Here is a 24,003-nt window from a genome sequence, read left to right as displayed (position 1 = left end):
ACGGGGTGTTAAAGTGCGACTTACTTGGGTCGATGGCTAAATTGGTTAACGTGGTTGTGAAATGGGGTGTTAAATTGCGACTTACTTGGGTCGATGGCTAAATTGGTTAACGTGGTTGTAGGAGGGGGTGTTAAATGAGTGAACACGTACACACGTATGCGAAAGGGCGGCGCTGGTCGAAGGGACGTCGATCATTGTGTTTGTGGATTCGTTGGAATTCATTTCACCGCGACCTTGGACGTCGACGCGCCGTACAAACCAACCGACGAGCGGCAACTGAGCGAGCGAGCGCCGACCTTGAGTATATATACAGCGCGACGGTGCATGCACTGTCAGCTTTTGAATGTTCTCGAAGCGCGACGCCACATGCGCGTCCACTGGAGAATCAGGAGAATTGTAGATGTCGAACGCGGTGTGTAGAGGAGGAAGGGTGCACAGATGGTGGAGGAGTGAAGCGCGCGCGGTGTGTAGAGGAGGAAGGGATGCACAGATGGTGGAAGAGTGGGCGACGGCGCGACGGCGCATGCGCGCGCGTCAGCTGTCGAATGTTCGAGAAGCGGTGCGGACGGCGCGGACGGCGCGGACGGCGCACTACAAGGCGCGAGTATAAGATGCTTCCGCATCTAAAACATGAACGCACAATGGGACGGGAACTGCAACTCGCTGCTCGTGAGCTAGTAGCGGATCGTTCATCGTCGCTGTCACTTTCAGCGCGTTGACAACAATCTACGTCCAGTAAAAATTCTCGACGTCAAGACGGTTTCCTTAAACATCACTGCTGGAAGTAATCTGAGGAATTCTCACCGCCAAACGATTTTGATAGCACCAACAACGCGTCAATGCACAACCTCAACATGGCGTCACTCACCACGTTTATCTGGGAGTGCCCAGAACATTTCGTTCGAATCGCTTCGATACCAGGCAGAAAAGGTATCACTTGCAGTGTGCTTTCATCTGTCAACGAGCGTGAAATACCAGCGGCGCAGCGTAGGCCAGGGTTTGAAAGCGCAAATCGTGAGCCTGCGCTACTCTCCACTTGCAATGAATGTTATGGAATTCATGCACTACAAAAACACTGACGAATGGTGTACGCACGTAAAACAAGGTGAGTTTCAAATGCAAAGGATAGACAATAATATTTCACTATCCAACGTGGCCGCAGAAAATCTCGCGAAGCTGATATGTGTACTCTGCAAGCTCCAATAGAAAGCGCGAGTTGCCACGTATATTCACGAAAACGTCGCCTCTCGCAAAAACGAATCAGATTCACCGTGTCAAGGATGGTCGGCCATATTCACTGATGCATGCAACATACAAAGTGGTTTGTGTTCATTTTTGCTAACACGTTAACACCAAGGCTATCACCACCGTACAAAGCGTTGGAAGCGTCTGCCTACTGATCATCCTCGAAAAGACGCTCCTCAATTACGCTAGGCGGCGCGACAGTTCATGAACATTGCGAATAGAGCGCCAAAATATTTAGAAAACAGATCCACGTTGCGCAAAAAAAAGACAGTTTTTACATAACGTTTAAAAGCGCAGGCATAGCGCTTAGTAGTTTTTATAGAGCTTTAGTTATTTAAATATTATAAATATTCCAATTACACGCAAGTTATTAATTTAAAAAATAACATTTGAGGATTCTTTAAGCATTTTTAAATTACTTCTGACTACCCTATTCCCAGTACCGTACAATAGCGCGCTAAATTTTACAGCTGACAAAGGAATTTCACGTGATGAGAAGGAACATCATCAAATAGGGAAGGAACCATACTGCTTGTTGCCTGTGTTCGAATGCAGCGTTCCGTAATGCAGCGAAAGAATGATAGCAAAAAATATGGTCTGATAGCAATTCATTGCACATTTATCATTTATACAGGGTGTAATTTAGGTGCTCTATCGCTTTGCAACACCAACGCAGGCAGCGTTTGCTAGCCTAGGGTCGCTCCTTTTGTCTCTTGTTCGTAAAATAGAAAAATGGTACCGAAAGAAACTTGCGATCATTGTAACCTCTCTTGTTTTACGTCACAAACTACCGTACGATTATGAGGTAAGCCGTCGTTGTGGTATGCGAGAATTTTTATTATACTGTACTTTTTACCAGTGACATCGCACCATAGATGCACCTCTAGGGTTTTGCCTTCATCGAAACTCAACGGCCGCAGCCGAGATCGAACGCACGACATTGTGGTCAGCTGCCGAACAACGCAACCGTTTCCCAACCACGGCGCGTTCACATAGCATCCGCATAGCAGAAAACTTCGGTACCCTACATTTCAGCCTGAAACGCGAACACACACAGGTGTACACCAATGGGTGCGCACTCTAGAAGTGCGCCATGAACTGGAAGGCTGATAACGCCACCTTCAAAAAATATTACTGATTCAGGAGTGACCCTGTTCCCCGAGGTCATCCACTGTAGCACTTTGGTCGGCTGGGTGCAGCCTCTTCGGACCCCTTCGGTTATGTCTGACTAGAGGCCATCACAATTGTCTACCACAGGTGGCGATGGTTACTTTCAAAGCTTTGCAGTCTGTATGACCGTCGTCTCTGCAACCGTGAGAGGCGTTGCTGCCAGTCGTCCGCAAATGCAGCTATAGCTCAAGCGTTGAGGCTGAAACGTCGGAGATGTCAAAAAATGACACCCACGGCCTTCTCTTTGTTTCGGAAAGCGATGTCTGAATCGATGGTTACGAAAAGGATGGCGAAAGAATAGAAGTTTACTAGGAGTTCAAAATGTTATGGTATGCTTTCTTCCAGCTCATCCGCGAAAGGCGTTCGTGGTTGTCACGCTCACTTTAGGTAGCGGTGTCATAAATAGACCACTCAGGCATACAGTCTCCCGATATTGTGCATACACCACACGCACGCAGGCTAGTTTTGTTTGTTTAAAGTCGTGTTATTTTCCTTTGCCACTCGTCAATTTGCTAGCTTGTACTTCAGACACCATTCTTCCTCGGTCTTAGTCTGGTCGCTCATTCTTTTTAGGAGCGAAGCTCTCTATAGCGGCACCCGTTCGTCCCTCGTAGCCGTTGTAGTGTGTAACAAGTATAACATTTTGACCTCCAAGGTGGTGCCGGTGAGAAATTTTTTCTGTGCGTTGTTGAACAATAAAAAAATGTGGCTCAATGTACATGCCAATGGCTGCTAGTGGAGAATGAGAGACAGGAGCATTCGGCTTTATTTACCGCGCGCTGCAATCTCCATTAGCAGCCATTGGCATGTACATTGAGCACTATCTGACAAGAAAGGGTTGCTACGTTAAACTTGCTGGGTGTAACCTCCTTTGTTTTAGAAAGGTTTAGCGAGCGTTGAGCTGCAGTGCCATGAATACAATGAACTAGTATATTCCATAAATGAACTCGAGGTGGTTAAAGATGGGAAGCAGATGCGAAGCGCAAGCCGTAAGAAAGTGTGCGTGTGCCACCTCTTGTTTAGTCCTTGGAATATCCGCTGGATGGCGATGTTTCTATATGGGCAATAAGAGCGGTGTTTCTATATGAATAAAAGAGCAAGGGTGACAGAAAAATTTCAACAAAGAAGTACTTTATGCACCACAATAGACAAGGACGAATCAAGTGGTGCAATGGCTCCATTTTCACAACGAGAGTGGGAAAGGGCTGAGAAAAGGGTTTCTAGTAGTACATCAACAGGCCCAGATGGCATTCCATGTAGGCTGATAAAGACATTAGGTCCGAAGTTTAAGCAGGCTTTGAGAGAGGCAGTGAGCAAAATAATAATCTATGGTGAAGTTCCCGATGGATGAAAACTTAGCAGGATGAGCATGATCTATAAAGGAAAGGGAGACAAAGCTGACATAAACAACTACCGTCCTATAACAGTGACATCAGTGGTCTACAGGCTGGCGATGCAGATTATAAAGGAAAGACTGCAGGCATGGATAGAAGATGAGGGGGTGCTGGGAAAACTGCAAAATGGGTTTCGGAAACGCAGGAGGTCGGAAAACAATCTGTTCTCACTGACGCAGTGCATCGAAATAGCAGAAAAGGAACACAGGCCCCTGTGGCTAGCATTCTTGGATATCAAAGGAGCATACGATAGCGTGGTTCAAGAGGAATTGTGGGGAATACTGGACACACTAGGCGTGAAACATGTAGTCACTAATCTTTTAAAGGGTATCTATAAAGGTAACAAGGTAGTTATAAAGTGGGAAAAACAGGTATCCAAGCCTGCAGAGGTAAAACGGGGGCTTAGGCAGGGGTGCCCCCTGTCACCCTTATTATTCATGATGTACCTACAAGGATTAGAGGCAAAATTAGAAGGAAGTGGGCTGGGCTTCAACTTCTCGTTAGTCAAACAAGGAAAACTTATTGATCAGGCACTACCAGCATTAATGTACGCAGATGATGTAGTGCTAATGGCCAACAACAAGAAAGATTTGCAGGGATTGATGGACATCTGCGGTAATGAGGGAGATAGGTTAGATTTTAGATTCAGTAAGGAAAAATCAGCAGTCATGATTTTCAATGACAACGAAGGTAGTGAGCTTAGGATACAGGACGTCACGCTAGAGATAACAGATAAATACAAATATCTGGGCGTATGGATAAGCAAAGGGACCGAGTACCTGAGGGAACACGAAATATACGTGACGACTAAAGGTAACAAGAATGCAGCAGTGATGAAAAATAGGGCACTGTAGAATTACAATAAGTATGATGTTGTGAGAGGAATATGGAAAGGGGTCATGGTTCCTGGGCTGACGTTCGGCAATGCGGTCTTGTGCATGAAATCAGAAGTTCAAGCAAGATTAGAAATTAAGCAACGTGGAATAGGTAGGCTTGCTTTAGGAGCTGACGGGAATACACCCTTTCAGGGAGTACAAGGTGATATGGGATGGACATCATTTGAGGGCAGGGAAGCTAGCAGCAAGATAAAGTTTGAGAAGCGATTGAGAGAAATGAAGGAGGAGCGTTGGGCTAGGAAGGTTTTCAGCTACTTGTACATGAAGAATGTCGATACAAAATGGAGGAAGCGAACCAGGAAGTTGACTGGTAAATACTTAGAAAACAGCAGGTGGCCAAACCAAAAAGAACTATCGGTTATAAAGAAAGTGAAGGAAACGGAGACTGACATGTGGAAAATGGGCATGATTAAGAAGTCCGCACTAGATATCTATCGAACTTTTAAGCAGGAAATTGCCAAGGAAAGGATCTATGATAATACTCGGGGCAGTTCTCTACTGTTTGAGGCAAGGACGGGAGCACTGCGAACCAAGACATATCGGGCCAAATACGAAGGGGTAGACACAGTATGCAGTGCGTGTGGAGAGGAAGAAGAAACTGCCGACCACTTGATATAGTTCTGTAAAGGGCTTCACCCTATAGTTCAGGATGATGGCGCAGAGTTTTTCAAAGCACTGGGGTTTAGGGACCGGGAGGGCAAAATAGACTTTAAGCAAGTAGACTTAACTAGAAGGAGGTTATCTGATTGGTGGCTAAAGTCAAGGCACGAGTGAAAATTAAACTCTTCACTGCAAAGTACGAATCCTCAAACTCACTTTTTAAGGAAAAAATAAATAAATATAGTTTTGAGTTCAATAAGTATTACGGCTTGGTGGCGCTAGCCACCGCCCAATCTAAAGGGTACAGCCATATCCATCCATCCATCCATCCATCCATCCATCCATCCATCCATCCATCCATCCATCCATCCATCCATCCATCCATCCATCCATCCATCCATCCATCCATCCATCCATCCATCCATCCATCCATCCATCCATCCATCCATCCATCCATCCAAGATATGATGAAAAGATGCGGGATGGGGGTACTTGGAGTGTTGAATAGATGGACGAACGGACACACTGGCAGATGCATGGATGGGCGCATGAACGGACGCAAGGGCGGACGCAAGGGCGGACGCATGGACGAACGCACGAACGAACACACGAACATACGCACGCCCGGACAGGTAGATGGACGCATGGACGGTCACACAGATAGACGCGTAGACGGATGGAAGCAAGAACGAATGGACGGACGAATGCTTCGCCCCACTCTCCATCATTCACTCCATGGATATGCTGCCAATTTTTTTATGCTTTATAATTTCAATCACACTTTTCTTTATGTTTCACTTCGTCCTGCGTTCACCCTTGAGCCCAGACTGACCGCAGGCGCAGCTGAAACCTGTTCATTAGGATAGCTATTCTTTTCTGCAAATGGAATGAGGGGAAATACCTCAAGAGCATAAGAGCGACCCACACCAAATCGGTCGATGCTCGTCTGACTGCCAGAAGAATGTAAAGCAACCGAAAATGGCAGTACCGGCAATCATTTTGGCTAACGACAGATTCAGAACGGACTGAGGTAATGTTCTGTCCGATAAAACAAATTATATAATGGTCTCTGCATGACCTAATTGGCTTGGGTCAAAACGTAAGCACTATGGCCGAAGAACCGAATTAGCCTTGTTGTGTTTGACTAACTTGAATACCACGCAGAGACAACTGGCGCTTGTCGCAACCACTTCTCGCCACCGAACGTGCCATGAAATTTCGACATCACCTGTCACACAATCAACACATTACAACAATTAAATTGTGAAAGTCATCGCGCCCTTCAATTCCAGTTTCAAAAAACATTGTCTGTTAATCTTGATGTTCAGCTATACAATTCTGTATTTTTTGTTGTGGTGAAAACATTTGTGAATATTTTCCCCCGACAGGTGGCTATTTTCTGCCTTTCATCATTTTGTTGCGTTACGGTCTGTTCTATCACATAATGCGTAAAAAGTGGCTTCGCAGGAGTGATTATCGTGACACGTACGCACTAGATTTCTCGGAGAGCAAACATTACTTTTTCACACTGGCGAACAACCTCCGGTTAAATTGTTGAATCTGCTGTCACTGCAGGCTGCACAGAAAACAGAAAAAAAACTGTTCTTTTTTCTTCAACTCATTGGAATTATGATTACGGTGCTCGGATGCTGGCGCGAAGATTCCTGGTTCAATCCCAGTCGTGACATTTGAGTTTCGATTAAGGAGACGTGCTAGAGGGCCGTGTTTGCGGTGTGATGCCAAAACACCTTAAAGCACATCAGATTGTCGAAGTTTCGGAGGTCCTCCACTACGGCGTGCTTCATATTCATACCACGGTTCTGCCAGATCAAACCACAGATATTGTTGCTTTAATATTTTTAACACTAGGACAGGCTCCACTAAACTACGTATTATGAATTTAATAAGGTGGGAATGTGGGCGACGATTCGGGATATAGCGGTACCTAAAAAGAGCACATATCGCGCTCTCCCAGTCAACACTTGAGTGTGGTAATTTTTTTATTCAAGACCTTGTAGACTTAGAGGTCATGTTTTCATCGAAGACATGTCTACTACTACTATTGTTGGTATACCACCAGTAGTGTTAATAGTATAGAGAAGAGTGGTAAGTTCAGAAATTTGCTACTGGTTCCTGGTGTAACTACATGAAGACGTACGGGTACATAAATGAGGAAAACACAAGAGGCGCAGTGTGTGCCTGCACCTATTGGTGTCATCAGACCTCGTCACCTCTTCCTTTTGTTCCTTCGCACAGTTGTAACATGTTCTTTAAAAGTACAACTGACTGCTGCTACTACTACTACTACTACTACTACTACTACTACTACTACTACTAATACTACTACTGCTACTACCACTACAACAACAACTAGTACTACTACTACTACGACTATTACAACTTCTACAGGGAACTCACTCTGAACGAAGCTCTCCCTTCTTCACGGCCTGTGCAAGACGACGCGTCATCTGCGTCACCTGTCGGCGCGAAGAGTAAGCCACACAGGCAACCAGTACTGTCCTGCGCCAGAAGACAACGATGGCATGCGCGCATAAAAGTAGCGTTGACAAAGCATGGTGCCGGTAAAGGTAAGAGTGGCAGCGCCTCGCTAACCACTAAACTTATAATCTCCCCAAACTCGCCATTTCGTTTAACGCATCATGTAAGAAACTTGATCGTCCCCATCTATACCACAAACTCGCTGCCCTTCTTGTCTGCGTTTCGGATCCTTTGGTGTACATTATGTTCCCTTTACTCTCTGCGCATTTACGGGGTTTCAGCTCCCCTTTTTCCACTTAAGGAATAGCATCGGCTACCCTTGTTTGATATCTGATGCCCTCTCATTTCTCCCATCTCTTTATTAGAAGAGCCACCTGGGAGTAATTCAGCGAATCCAACGTACCTTGGGAATCAATGTCATACGAAGCGTGCAAGGTGAATGTGTTTTTTTTAAATTTTTGACTGAGCGAGACGTTATGAAGCGCCAAAAATATATGTACAAATGCACGCACAAACATATGTTAAACAGCCATGTGTGTTTCAAATTAGCAGTTGCTTACAGTTACGTAACGATGCCAACAGCAACATGAATATTAGCAGCTCCAGAAGTGGTTGAGTGATATGAAGCGCAGGTGTTTACGCTAGTGCGCGCGAGGATAGTAGCTCTCAACACTGCTACACAAATCAGCTTCAGCGTATGGCGCATAACTACAGTTTACGTTAACCAGAGATGACGGTTGTATCATAGGAGTATATATGAAATGATTGTAGATTAAGACAGCCAGTACTGCGGTGACCATTGACGTCACACGAACATTGTGGTCTATTAAAAAGTGTAATGGAGGCCTGGCGTGGCTCTGTGGTGGAATATTTCATTGCCACGAAGAATGCTAGGGCTCAATTCCTGCTGGGACACTGATATTTATCTATTGCATTCGTCCGGTCAACGCTGCCTATAGCCACTTTTTTTAACGCTGAAGCGTTAAAGTTACCCATGTGTGTTATGGCTGTTCTTGGGAAGGGAAGCAACAAAAGGGAGAAGGCAGGGCGGTGAACCAGAAAGGCATCCGGTTGGCTACCCTACACTGGGGGATCAGGCAAGGGGACAAGAATGATGAGAAAGTGGGAAGAGAGGGAAAAAAGGGGAGGGGGAGACTGACAGTCATTTAACTGCAGCGTGTAGAACTCTAGCGCATGTCAGAGGCGTTCACACGAGCCTGTCTTTCTCACGATACACAGCAGGGCTTTCACTGCCTTGTGGGCTGTCGAGGCATGTGAACGCTGGTGTAATAGCACCTGCACAGAAAGAGGCTGATCATCCAGTCGCCGCATTGCGTCGGCAAGTACTTGTCTATCTGAGGCAAATCGAGGACAGTGGCACAGCAGGTGTTCGATATTTTCGTCGGTGCCGCAAAGATCGCACGCCGCACTGTCAGTAATTTTGATTGACGTGGTATAAGCATTCGTGAAAGCAACTCTCAACCAAAGGTGAAGGGAAGCGAAGCTTCACGTCGATATAGGTTGGGTGGAGGCCGGAGTTGTAGTGAAGAGTCAAGCTCATGCAGTCTTGTACGTCGTATGCTTGGTGTGTTCTCCTCAGTCAGTGTGAGACTGCGGGCCAGTTGACGAATCTGCCTCGCCGCGTCCGCTCTTGAAAGCGGAATTGGAACGTTGTTTTCTTCTTCATGTGACGTGCGAGTGGCATGATGTGCAGAATCATTTACGCCTGTACCGCAATGCCTAGGTAACCACTGAAAGACGATATCGTGGCCTTTTTGTATTAAAAGGTGGTGAAGTTTCACGGTTTGGTAGGTCAACTGGTCGTGGCATCCGCGTCGGAGAACCGATAGCAGACACTGTAGCGCTGGTTTTTAGTCAGAAAACACGGCCCATTCACCTGGTTTTCTTCGGAATTGATGAGTTTCAGTGCACTGCGCAGAGCCTCGAGTTCTGCACTCATCGACGTTGTCACATGTGAAGTCTTAAAATACCGAGTTACCCCTTGTGATGGTATAACCACTGCTCCACATGAACTAGATGACGTAGTCGAGCCATCCATGTAAATGGGCACGTGGTTAGTGTAGTTTTGTTCCAGCAGGAATAGACTCAGTTGTTTCAGGGCATGTGTCAGTAAGTCCCATTTTCTCTTCATTCCTGGAATCATTTAGTGAACTCGCGGCTGGCTCAAGCTCCAAGAAGGAAGCAGTAGCTTCGGTGCAGGCGCGTCCGTCTCAGTGCTTGTAGACGGTAGCATCGTATGTCGTATGGGGCCTATCAGCAGCTAGGCTTGCGAGGTGGTGAGAAGGGGTCCTGGCATAATGCCTGTTGTGCATGCGCAATGTCTCGGTAATAATATGCGTGTTTATCGAGTGATCTTAAGCGATGAGAATTGTTTCAGCCGTTGAAGCACTGCGGGGTAATCCAAGGCATATCTCAAGTGCTTAGGCTTGAATGCTCTGAATTGCGCGCAGGTTGGTCTTGCTGGTGTTAGATACTGCAGGTAAGCTGTACCGTAAGAATCCGATAAACATCACTCTGTAAAGTTGTAGCATGGATGGTATGGGCACTCCCTAATTCTTTCCTGCAAGGAATTTGAACATGTGGCATGTTGCGATCAGCCGCTTCTTCACGTAGTTCACGTGGGGAGTCCACAACATGTTTCTGGCTATTATGACTCCCAAAAACCTGTGGCTTCTACTGAACGATGTGTATTCTTCATTATTCTATATGCTGTGAGCAGACATTGGTTTCCGCGTGAACGCTACCACTGCAAATTTTCCGCAAAACACCTCGAGGCCTTTTTTACGAAGCTAGCATGACGTCGTTGTAGCAGCCTTCTGAAGCAGGGCGTGAACCTGAAGCCTTGCTACACCTGATGTCCGAATGCAGATGCCATCAGCGTAGATAGAAAGTTCTACAGTGCTAAGTAGCTACTCGACTAGTCCTATGAGAGTTAGATTGACAAGTGTAGGGCTTAGCACTCCTCCCTGAGGAACTCCTCGGCTGCTGTAATAATCAGGTGTTGGGCCATTCGCTGTCGTCACGTAAAATGATCTCAGCGGTAAGTATCTGTACACCCACATGTATATTTTGCCACCAAGACCTACTGTTTCCAAAGCACTAAGGATGGCTTCATGGGTGACATTATCGTAAGCCCCCTTAACGTCTAGAAACAGGGTGGCGCACAGTCTCTTATGGGCTTTCTGGTGTTGAACATACGTCACCAGATCAATAACGTTGTCGATTGACGAATGGCCGCGCCTGAATTCGGTCATAGATACTGGATAGATTTCGTAGTGCTCTAAATACCACTCCATTCGTGTTAGAATCATTCGTTCCATTGTTTTTAGGGGCGAAGCTCCTTAGGGCGTGGGCTGTGCGTCCCCTGTAGCCTGTATGTAGCCACCTCTAGTTTAGTTCTTGCAGTGTTCACTAGATGGCGGTACCGTCCCCTGTATGTAGCCACCTCTAGTTTAGTTCTTGCAGTGTTCACTAGATGGTGGTACCGTCTCCTGTATGTAGCCACCTCTCGTTTAGTTCTTGTAGTGTTTACTAGATGGTGGTACTTGTAGCTGATGATGAAAAGATGCAAGATGTTATAAACTACAAAGCGGTACTTGTAGTTGATGAAAGACGCGAGATCTTATAAAATAGGAATGAAATAGGAAAGCTGAAGATCTCAGACTACCACTCACGAGTCAAAGCCAAAACGGAGAATATGCAGCCATCAAACTCTTTGACTCTGGAATCGTCCTCATGACCATGTACCTCGCACCCAACCTGTCGACCGGGAACATCAAGATATTCATAGACACTGCGTTACGAAATTATGAGAACAAATACAAGAATGGACCATTTGTACTACTTGGAGACTTTAACGTGGCTATCATAGACAATAATTGGCTTATCCAACATATGGCTTCTAGATATGCACTCAGACGTATATCGTTTGACCATATGAAACCTACCACGATCCGAGGAACATGCATAGACCTAGTATTTGCAAATTGCCCACTGCAACCCATACAGGAACCGCTCTCCCTTCATTTCACAGACCATAAAGCCGTCATAATGAAGAGACATCGCAAGCCATCCATCGTCTAAGAACAAATAAAAGTTGATTTGTGTATATACACACACAGCGTTTCTCACGTGTTTACATGATGATCGACTGGGCGAATTACACGGAAGATTCACAGTTTACCGATGAATCCCTCCGGAGCTTCGCCCATTCATCATCATTCACCCTGTGAATATGCCGTAATTTTTTCGTCTGTAGCGAAAGAGAAGGACGGGAAGGTGGCCAACGTGGTCGTGCCGTTCTCTCGCCACTTTATTATCCAAGGCGATTTGCCGAAGCGGAGTGGCAGCAGCTGCAGCGTCCAAACGGCCAGGTGAGAAGCTCCTTCTGTCCTTTTGCAGCTCAAGCTATGCATGAGCTGCGCGAGAGGCGCGGTGCGGTGGCTATGACAATGGTGATGATGATGAATGTCGATGATGATGTAGCGGGGTGCTACAAAAGTATGCCACACCACACAACTGGCTAGGGCGATAGGACGGTATGAGGCAATAACCAAAGGAGATTCACCAGCCTTTAGAAGTGGAATGAGGCGACTTGACTTCCATGTCTGGCGAACCGTACCAGTCTGCCAGGAGTCGTTGTATGGGCGTAAAAGTGCCTTCCGAGCTTCCTCTCTGAGATTACAAAGGGCACGATAGGTAATGCCGTCAGGTCCGGGTGCTGAAGCACGTCTGCACAGTGCCAGTTCCGCCTCTAGCTCATCAATAGAAAACTGGTATTTTATACGGGGATCACGTGAGGGTGGTGGGTTGTCAAGTGTTTCCATTCTTGATACCGTGAAATTGGAATCACCGGCAATTCTTCTACAGAAGAATTCTGCGACGGCAATCTCTCTGCATTGTAGGTGAAGTGCCAAAGATGTGAAGCGCCAAAGACCTCGGACAGTTCGCCATATCAGTGATAGGGGCTTTCGTGGACCCCACGATTCGTAGAAGGATGTACAACGTCGCCAAGCCTGTTTGTCCATGTGCCACTGCATTTTCTTTTGAATGCGTCTAGCCAGCCTCAAATCATCCATGCACTTTGTCCGTCGGTACCTTCGTTCTGCACGACGGCGTATTGCGCGAAGTTTCTCAAGCTCGATGTTGAAATCGGTGCGCTTTTGACTAGTCAAAAGTGAATGCGTGGTATTCTGCAGAACATCCTTTATCGAGTCCTCTAGATTATATGATGAGCCGTCGGTACAGCAGTCGTGCATTAACATTTTGAATTTCGGCCAATCGGTCTATTTGAGGGCTCTTGGGGACTTGGCGCTGGTGAAACCTTCTATCCACAGGAAAGTTGACAAATGGCCGCAACCCCGCGTTCCCATATCCCAAAACCAGTGCACTTTCCTGGTAAGTGGGCGATAAACCAACGTAAGGTCCAGGCAGCTGCTATAGGCTGATCCGCAGAAATATGTAGGGCTTCCATCATTACAAACGCAGAGTTCGTACTCCGAGGCTAAGGACACCAATTTTGTTGCTCTAGAGTTGACACTGGTGCTTCCCCATAGAAAATGGTGGGCATTGAATTCGCCAGTGATCACCCATGGCCTTGGAGTCGATGTCAGAATACCGCGTAGGCGCTCGCAGTCAAGGCGGCTTGATGGAAATAAGTTAGCTCCGATAATCGTGAAAGCAACCTTATCCTTCTTCAGAGTATGGCGCACATATTGATTCCCTTCATCAGGTGAGACTCTGTGATGAATGTAAGTGAGATCATGGCGCATGAATACAATAACCTTGCTGCAGTCTGTGCGAGTGGAGGACATAAAACACTCATATCCTGACAGTTTGATTGAAGCAGACAGGTTGGGTTCACAAATCACGATAATGGGTTCATCATCATCATCATCATCAGCCTGACTACGTCCACTGCAGGACAAAGGCCTCTCCCATGTTCCGCCAGTTAACCCGGTCCTGTGCTTGCTGCTGCCAATTTATACCCCCAAACTTCTTAATCTCATCTGCCCACCTAACCTTCTGTCTTCCCCTAACCCGCTTCCCTTCTCTGGGAATTCAGTTAGTTACCCTTAGTGACCAGCGGTTATCCTGTCTACGCGCTACATGCCCGGCCCATGTCCCTTTCCTCTTCTTTATTTCAACCTTACCCTTAACCCCCGTTTGTCCCCTAATCCACTCTGCTCTCTTCTTGTCTCTTAAGGTTACACCTACCATTTTTCTTTCCATTGCTCGCTGCGTCGTCCTCAATTTAGGCTGAACCCTCATTGTAAGTCTCCAGGTTTCTGCTCCGTAACTAAGTAATGGCAAGATACAGCTCTTATATACCTTCCTCTTGAGGGATAGTGACAATCTACCTGTCATAATTTGAGAGTGCTTGCCGAATGTGCTCCTCCCCATTCTTATTCTTCTAGTTATTTCAATCTCGTGGTTAGGCTCTGCGGTTATTACCTGCCCTAAGTAGATATGGTCTTTTACAACTTCAAGTGCACTATTACCTATCTCGAAGCGCTGCTCCTTTCCGAGGTTGTTGTACATTACTTTCGTTTTCTGCAGATTAATTTTAAGACCCACCTTTCTGCTCTCTTTGTCTAACTCCGTAATCATGAGTTGCAATTCGTCCCCTGAGTTGCCTGAGTTACTCAGCAATGCAATGTCATCGGCGAAGCGCAAGTTATTAAGGTATTCTCCATTAACTATTATCCCTAACTGTTCCCATTCTAGGCTCCTGAAAACCTCCTGTAAGCATGCGGTAAATAGCATTGGGGAGATTGTGTCCCTCTGCCTTACACCCTTCTTGATTGGTATTCTGTTGCTTTCTTTAAGAAGCACTATGGTAGCAGTTGATCCCCTGTAGATTTCTTTTAGAATGTTTATATATACTTCATCTACTCCCTGATTCCGCAGTGTCTGCATGACGGCTGATATTTCTACTGAATCAAACGCCTTCTCGTAATCTATGAAGGCTATGTATAGTGGTTGGTTATACTCTGAGCATTTCTCTATTGCCTGATTGATAGTATGAATGTGGTCAATTGTTGAGTAGGCTGTTCTAAATCCTGCTTGTTCCTTTGGTTGATTGAATTTTAATGTTTTCTTTACTCTGTTAGCAATTACCTTTGTAAATAGCTTGTATACTACAGAGAGCAAGCTGATCGGCCTGTAATTCTTCAAGTCTTTGTCGTCTCCTTTCTTATGTATTAAGATGATGTTAGCGTTCTTCCAAGACTCTGGTACCCTTCCCGTCAGAGACACCTCGTAAACAGGGTGGCTAGTTTTTCAAACACAATCTGTCCTCCATCTTTCAGCAGGTCTGATGCTACCTGATCCTCACCAGAAGCTTTGCCTCTTTGCATGCTCTCCAAAGGTTTTCTGACTTCTTCTATCATTACTGGTGGGGTGTCATCTAGGTTACTGGTAGTTTTTATAGTATTAAGGTCTTGGTTGTCTCGGCTACTGTACAGATCTCTGTAAACTCCTCCGCTATTTTAACTATCCTATCCATATTGGTAGTTATTTTGCCTTCTTTGTCCCTTAGTGCACACATCCGACTTTTGCCTATCCCAAGTTTCCTCTGCACTGCTTTGACGCTTCCTCCGTTTTTCAGAGCGTGTTCAATTCTCTCCATGTTATACCTTCTTACATCACATACCTTACGCCCATTAATCAACTTCGAAAGCTCTGCCAGTTCTATTTTGTCTGTTGTACTTGAGACTTTCATGATTTGACGCTTCTTAATTAGGTTCTTCGTTTCCTGGGAAAGCTTGCCAGTGTCCTGTCTAACTACCCTGCCTCCAACTTCCACTGCACACTCCGTAATGATACTCGTCAGATTATCATTCATTGTATCTACGCTAAGGTTGGTTTCCTCACTAAGAGCCGAGTACCTGTTCTGCAGCGACACTCTGAATTCCAGTACTTTCCCTCTCATTGCTAGCTCATTGATTGGCTTCTTGCGTATCAGTTTCTGTCGTTCCTTCTTCAAGTCTAGGCGAATTCGAGACCGTACCATTCTATGGTCACTGCATCGTACCTTGCCAACAACTTCCACATCCTGCACGATTCTTGGGTGTGCAGTCATTATAAAGTCTATTTCGTTCTTATTTTCGCCATTAGTGCTCCTCCATGTCCACTTGCGGTTTTCTCGTTTTCGGTAGAAGGTATTCAAAATCCGCAAATTATCGCGTTCTGCGAATTCTACTAGTAGCTCTCCTCTGGCGTTTCTAGTGCCGATGCCATAGTCTTCTACTGCCTGGTCTCCTGCCTGCTTCTTCCCTACCTTTGAATTAAAGTCATCCATTACTATAGTATACTGCGTTTTTCCCTTACTCATTGCCGATTCCACGTCTTCATAGAAGCTTTCAACTGAAGCGTCATCATGGCTGGATTTAGGCGTGTAAGCCTGTACTACCTTCATCTTGCATATTTATTCAGTTTAATTACAATACCTAGCACCCTTTTATTAATGCTATAGTATTCCTCTATGTTGCCAGCTATGTTTCTGTGAATTAGGAACCCCACTCCCAGTTCTCTTCTGTCTGCCAAGCCCCGATAGCAAAGCACGTGCCCAATCTGAAGCACAGTATAGGCCTCATCTGTCCTCCTAACCTCACTGAGCCCTATTATATCCCATTTAACACCCTCTAGCTCCTCGAATAGTACAGCTAGACTTCCCTCACTAGATAAGGTTCTAGCGTGAAATGTTGCGAAGTTCAGGTTCCAATGGCGGCCTGTCTGGATCCAGAGATTCTTAGCACCTTCTTCTGCGTTCCAGATCTGACCGCCACCGTGGTCAGTTGCTTCGCAGCTGCTGGGGACTGAGGGCCGTGAGTTATTTGACGTATGCATGTGGGAGGTAGTGGCCAGATACTGCACCAAAGTGGCCAATCCTTCTCTGGTGAGGGAGTGCGTTCCCGGCGGTGGTTACCGGTGAGGCCGCAGCCCAGGCCTTTTAATGCAATTCCATCAACACGCGGATTTTTTTTAAATCCGGTTGGGAACTGCGCGGCACCGGGATTTGAACCACGGACCTCTTGCATGCGAGGCGGATGCTCTAACCACTACGCTATCGCCACACCTGATAATGGGGTAGCGGTTCACAAATGAAACTGTCTAAAGTCAGACATGCGCGACTTCAGTCCTCTGGCGTTCCACTGAAAGACAGATGCATTCTTGACTTCCACTTGAAACGACGGTGCCTCATTCGCCGTGGTTTTACCTTAGAGTGGCAAGCACTGGACTCAGGGTGTCCAGCCCTTGCAGTGCGGTATGCGCAGACTATCTCTTCATATTATTCAGTAGGACGCGCATGGCATTCACCAGCAATTGCAGCAAGCTTATCACTTGATCTTCATTCATCGCATCACAGGTTTGATGGGTCGTCGAGGGTGGGGAGATTTGATGCAACTCTGAATTAGGTTGACTTCGTGGAAGTGAGGACCACTGTTCGCAAGGTGCGACTGCTGTCTATTTCATCTGTTTGGCAGTATCCGTCTTCAGTGAGCTCGGTGTTTGTGGGTCAGCCACTTTGATAGAGGATGGCATCTCTCTATCGGTAAAGCAGTCTTTCCGTGATGGTCTTCGCCCACGACGCCATCGTTGGCGTAGTGTATTGGCAGCTTCCCTGTGCGTTGAATTGCCCCGCACCATACGCCTGAGTACCGCGTGCTCGTTTCGCACCCGCGGGCATTCTTTGGATGAGGCCTCATGAGCGCCCTGGCAGTTTGAACATCGTAACAGGGTGGCACAGCAGGCGTCTTTTGAGTGAGATTCAGCGCACCGCGGACACACAAATTTGTTCTCACAGACACCTTTTACGTGTCCCATCTTGAAACACTTGTAGCATTGCAGTGGCTTCGGTATGTATGGACGCACTGTGTGGTGAACCTGGCCAACTTTGACATACGAGGAAAGGCTGTCTTTCTCGAACTCAAGCCTCAAGCACGTGAGTTGCCGAGTCTGGTAATGTGCGTGATGCAGGTGCCTTCTGTCGCTGGCTTCATTGATATTGGCAGGTCATTAGCTGGGATGGAAAGATCCACATCATAAACGACGCCTACAGTGCCATTGCAACCTGTAGCGACCAATGGCCGAACTTTCACGTTGCCGATTTCTGTTATGTGCCGAAGACTTTGCAGTGCGCTACGGTGCTTAACGTCTACAGCAAGGACATTCTTCCGTGCATTGATCCTCACGTCTTTGATCTCATTCGGCGCGGTTTCCTCGAGAAGCACAGAAAGAACTTGCCTGTTGAGAAGTCGCAAGTTAGATGCAGGGTGTTTGGGCAACAACAGCATGGTGTGCGGCCACCACTGTGGTGCAGTCTTAACGATGGAAACACTTGCCGACGATGCCATCCGCAGCAGTCTTCGTTTTGTAGATCGATTCATGACGACCGTGAATTAATCATCCGATGACTAAAAGCCATCCGAGTACAAATCGATTGCCCCGCTGTCTGTGTCGCTCGACGCGTTGCCACGCTTCCTGGACGACGAAGCCCGGCGCGATAGTTGCACACCAGGAACATTCTCAGGTGTGTTCTGAAGCATCACCGCAAAGGAGGAAGCGGCAGCTCCCAGGATTTTAAGGAAAACAACTTGTCGCCGTTCTTGGGTAGATATAAAATACCTATCACCTATGGCACATACTTGGCCCCTGGTATGTGCCACTGGTTTTTGAGTGAGTGAGTGAAACAACTTTATTGATGATCGGGCATAAAGGGGGAAAAAGGAGGGAAATAAATCTAGCATGCTCTAGCATGCTCGGACGTCCCGAAGCAGCAACGTATACTCGCGTCAAACCCGTGGCGGAGCCGATTTCGGCCGCTGGCGTTCCAGGATGCCGAGAATGTGCTGAACCATGTCTTTTTCGTTGCCTGGCTCTTGGCTCATGATTTTGCTGCTAATGTTAGTTGGCACTGCTTCTTGGTTACCCGGCGGTGGCGCACAGTCCTAGAGGAGGCGTCTCTGTGTGGCTCACGTCTTTTTGCAGTGTGAGCATATATAGAGAATGCCTTCGGGCTGACGTGCTTGGCCCAGACGGGGGTCCTTATGGCTTGTACGTTGTACTTGCAACAGCCGTAGTGTGGCTGCTTCGCTGCGTTGTAGTTTTCGGTGAGGTGGTGGGCAGAGGCGTCTGCTCGTTCTGTACCACTACAGAACGTCACCGTAGATTGTGAATAAATACTCCTCGTCTCTTGCATCAAGTCGTTTTGCCTCCAAGGAATCTGTTAACGAAGACCAGCGGCTAGTTAGCGCGTGTGCCTCCGTATATGTCTCCTCATTGTGGTTCGGGCCCGCGTCCAGCTCCCCAGTATGCGTAGAGAACCACTTGATTGTTCTAAAGGGTCACTGAAACTATTTTTTTTCACATTCCGTATTTCAATAAATAACTGCTGGAGCAAATCAATGGAACCAGAGTTCAATCAAAACACCGAATAATAATGGAGCCACAAGTACTAAAAAAGCACCCTCCTCCTTCGCTCCGCGTTTCACCCTGAACTGCCTTCAACTTTTCCTCCGAGCACTCGGGGCTAAGCTCTGCCTTCACGGCGCCTGTGTCACGATGTGGCATGAGACCGCGTACGCGTAGATCCCGCTACCGATCCGATGCCGCCAGTCTGGGCTGCGCGTTCTACAGCCAATCAGATCAGCTGGAAACAATGACGTCAGTGTGGCAGAGCGTTTCGCTTGGTGTATGGGCGGTTGATAACGCGTTTGAGCGAGTCGCAGTAATCTGCAGAGGCCTGAAGCGATTCGCAGCTTTAAAGCGTTGTAATAAACCCCGCAGTTTACGCAGAGAGCTCAAATTCGTCTCAAAATTACCCTTGAGTCTTGGTCTACCGGTCCAATGTGTTTGTAAAACATCGTCGAAACTGTTTCGGGGCCCTTTTGATTGCGAAGCGTTTCTTAGCGAACTTTGGCAACCTTGAGCGTGCCTATCTATCTATCTATCTATCTATCTATCTATCTATCTATCTATCTATCTATCTATCTATCTATCTATCTATCTATCTATCTATCTATCTATCTATCTATCTATCTATCTATCTATCTATCTATCTATCTATCTATCTATCTATCTATCTATCTATCTGTCTATCTATCTATCTATCTATCTATCTATCTATCTATCTATCCGCTAATGCTCGGGCGCTCCCGTGGTTACCCCCTTAACTTGCCGTGAACCGAAATTAGCATGGGAGAGTAAGATGGTTTGACCAGTATGACACGCTAGTCAAGATATGAATAATGTCACAATCCCGACACGTACGTCGTCAAACACTTTCCGACAGCCAGTGACACATACCCACGGGTCGCTATGTGCCGCTGGTATGTGGGTATGTGCCAGTGGTGAGTGACATATTATCTACCCAGGATAGACGAGAACAAACATGGCCAATTGTATGCGCTAGCGTTAACAAATAACCGACATCGGTAGGGTTGAGCCGACGAATGCAAACAATAAATTTCAACGTGCCAGCTGGAATTTAACCCAAACATTCTGCATGGCAATGAAGAATTTCACCACAGAGCTACGCCAGGTCTCGGAACTACTTTTAAAATAGACGCTAATCTTCATGAAACGTCAATATTGGTTGCAGTGCAGCCTACCCAATTTTATAAACAATACGTATGTACTTCTTTGTTGCAGCCGTACTGTCGAGTTAATTGTGGTTAGTTGCCATACGCTGAAGTTGATTTATGTAGCAGTGTCCAGAGCCAGCATCTTCGCGAGCACCAGCGTTTTCATATCTGCTTCTGGTGTTGCTAATACGCATGTTCCAGTTAGCATCGTTGCGAAAGTGCAAACAAGTGGTTTTTGATTGATTCATATGTGGGGTTTAATGTCTTAAAACCACCATGCAATTATGAAAGATGCAGTAGTGAAGTGCTCCGGAAATTTCGACCTCCTGGAGTTCTTTAACGTGCACCCAAATCTGAGCACACAAGCCACCACGATTCCGCCTCCATCGGAAATGCAGCCGTCGCAGCCGGGATCGAACAACTGGTCACATAAACATCTTCGATTCTTCATTATATCTGTCAGTGTGTGCAACATTTGTACATATATTCAGGGTGATTTCATGACGTGTCGCTCAATAAAAAAATAGCAACATGGTCATCTTCCCTCCACATGCTTCGCGTAACGTCGATTCCGAGGTAGGTGGGATCTGCGAATTTTTTTTGAAGTGTTTGACGACGTACGTGACGAGATTGTTACATTATTGTCAATATAAGCTAGTCGTATACGACAAATCATATGGATAGATATGTGGGGTTTAACGTCCCAAAACTACCATATAATTATGAGAGACGCTGTAGGGGAGGGCTCCGGAAAATTAGACCACCTGGGGTTCTTTAACGTGCACTAAAATCTAAGCACACGGGCTTACAACATTTCCGCCTCCATCGGAAATGCAGTATACGACAAACCATCTTACCCTCCCGTACTAAATTTGGTGAATCCCAAGTTAAGGAGCTGATCATGAGAACACCTAGACGTAGGCGGCTACATATATATGCATATATATATATATATATATATATATATATATATATATATATATATATATATATATATATATATATATATATATATATATATAAGGGAAAGAAGTGTATACCTAAGGGCTCGTTTTTCCGTGTTTTAACACAATATTAATGAGATATAACAGACAGTAATGCCAAGGAATATACAGGGGAAGTTATTAAAACCAATGGAATGTAAATAAGAAGAAAGAAAAGTGGATGAAAAAATTACCAACTGTGAGCAGGAATCGAACCTACGACCTTCGAATTACGCGTTCGATGCTCTAACCACTGAGCTATCACAGCGGCCCTCCCTCCATCGACTTTTTTGGGTTTATCTGTGAATTTAGAAGTAGGAGCGACAGTCAGCGCCATCTATAAGCCAAACAACGAGTGTGAAAACACTCTTATGCGCATGTTTGGCGTCACGTAGCACGTGAACTTATTATGAGCGGGCAGCTGATTAATTGTCCCTCTTATACAACCTAAACACACCAAGTCTGCCAGTACGAGACCCTCGTTCAATGAAATAAGGGAAAGAAGTGTATACCTAAGGGCTCGTTTTTCCGTGTTTTAACACAATATTAATGAGATATAACAGACAGTAATGCCAAGGAATGTACAGGGGAAGTTATTAAAACCAATGGAATGTAAATAAGAAGAAAGAAAAGTGGATGAAAAAATTACCAACTGTGAGCAGTAATTGAACCTACGACCTTCGAATTACGCGTTCGATGCTCTAACCACTGAGCTGTCACAGCGGCCCTCCCTCCATCCACTTTTTTGGGTTTATCTGTGAATTTTTCTGTAATCTGTAGTTTTTTTATCCACTTTTCTTTCTTCTTATTTACATTCCATTGGTTTTAATAACTTCCCCTGTACATTCCTTGGCATTACTGTCTGTTATATCTCATTAATATTGTGTTAAAACACGGAAAAACGAGCCCTTAGGTATACACTTCTTTCCCTTATTTCATTGAACGAGGGTCTCGTACTGGCAGACTTGGTGTGTTTAGGTTGTATAAGAGGGACAATTAATCAGCTGCCCGCTCATAATAAGTTCACGTGCTACGTGACGCCAAACATGCGCATAAGAGTGTTTTCACACTCGTTGTTTGGCTTATAGATGGCGCTGACTGTCGCTCCTACTTCTAAATTCACAGATAAACCCAAAAAAGTTGATGGAGGGAGGGCCGCTGTGATAGCTCAGTGGTTAGAGCATCGAACGCGTAATTCGAAGGTCGTAGGTTCGATTCCTGCTCACAGTTGGTAATTTTTTCATCCACTTTTCTTTATTCGTATTTACATTCCATTGGTTTTAATAACTTCCCCTGTACATTCCTTGGCATTACTGTCTGTTATATCTCATATATATATATATATATATATATATATATATAGATAGATAGATAGATAGATGCGTATAGTGCTTGCAGTACGCAAAGAAATGCTGCGCATTTAGTCATTTTTCCAGGAACATGTGTGTCTCAGTTATTGATGATTTCTTATCCAGTTCTGTAAATATGGCGAAATTGAACTTCCTATTTCGTACCAATTTGGTTACATGCCAAAGAATTTCGTGGTTGTTAAGGTACCAGGAATAATGAAGATAATAGATAAATTACTATTCTACTTCGCTCTGGGCTGTGGCTGTAATAATAATACACTCCTAAAATAATTAGTATCCTTTGTTCTATTACACCAACTGGAGTCATTGAACAATGATTGAGTTCGCATCAAGTTCAAAAATATTAAAAAGTAGAGAAAGCGGACCAACTCATTGATCCGGCCCTCAACAGTCATCTCTGAATTAGCCACCAATATATCTTCCGGTAGTTGTTGCAAATGACAATAACATTTATACTGCACTAGTATAAAAAAAAGTTACTAGAGTCTGACTCGGAGAATGTTTAGGGTGAACAGTGTAAGTGCCTCAGGCAGGCTGGCCAACGTGTTGATAGGAAGACCTATCTTTTTCAAAAGCCTGACAAAGAGAAAGATAGGTCCTCCTATTGAAACGTCGGCCAGCCTGTCTGAGGCGCTTCCACTGTTAACACTGAACATCCCGCTAAATGTTTCCATCTGTCCGCTCTCATGTTGATTTTACAGTCTGACTCGTACAGAAAAGAGTTTTGCAAAATTATACACTTGCGAAACTCGGCTTACTTCGTTAAGTTGCCATCTGCATTATAGGCTGGATCACACAGCTTACGCCTTTTTTTTAGATTTCAGCAAAGCATTGATAATGTGTAGCTGCTAATGCGTATAATGCGTAACTGCTGACGACCACAATTCTCCATGCACTGAAATGCACTGAAATACACTGAATTGCAAACAGGCGTGCCTCATGGATAAGTGTTCAGTGTGCTATAGTTCTTAATATATATATATATATATATATATATATATATATATATATATATATATATATATATATATATATATATATATATATATATATATATATATATATATATATATATATATAGGAGTGGCCCCAGGACCAACCCTTGTTACAAGAGATTGGTGGCGATAGTGGTGGCGAAATACAATTAACTAGATGACAATTTACACGCAAAGAATGCATTATAGGTAATAATTTACTGTTTGGTTCTCTGTCGAAAGCTTTCGAGAAGTCCGTAAGGA

The 24,003-nt window shown here is 45.4% G+C and overlaps 1 protein-coding gene and 2 non-coding genes across 3 annotated transcripts in view; 1 reads left to right on the top strand and 2 right to left on the bottom strand.

The window, feature by feature from the left end:
• Positions 1–24,003, bottom strand: part of LOC119170826 (dehydrodolichyl diphosphate synthase complex subunit DHDDS) — a 60,670-nt gene that overhangs the window by 5,303 nt on the left and 31,364 nt on the right. Inside the window, exon 5 of the mRNA XM_075886598.1 lies at positions 7,724–7,825. Coding sequence (XP_075742713.1) covers positions 7,724–7,825 — 102 coding nt within the window. The remainder of the gene's footprint in view (positions 1–7,723; positions 7,826–24,003) is intronic.
• On the bottom strand, positions 21,591–21,663 carry TRNAT-CGU (transfer RNA threonine (anticodon CGU)). Its single transcript has one exon. It is a non-coding gene; the product is annotated as a tRNA-Thr (tRNA).
• TRNAT-CGU (transfer RNA threonine (anticodon CGU)) lies at positions 22,553–22,625 on the top strand. The gene has a single exon. It is a non-coding gene; the product is annotated as a tRNA-Thr (tRNA).

This window comes from Rhipicephalus microplus, chromosome 2 (assembly GCF_043290135.1).
Source record: "Rhipicephalus microplus isolate Deutch F79 chromosome 2, USDA_Rmic, whole genome shotgun sequence".
Lineage (NCBI taxonomy): Eukaryota > Metazoa > Arthropoda > Arachnida > Ixodida > Ixodidae > Rhipicephalus > Rhipicephalus microplus.
Note: the sequence above shows the minus strand (reverse complement) of the source record. Positions and strands in the feature narration are given on the sequence as shown.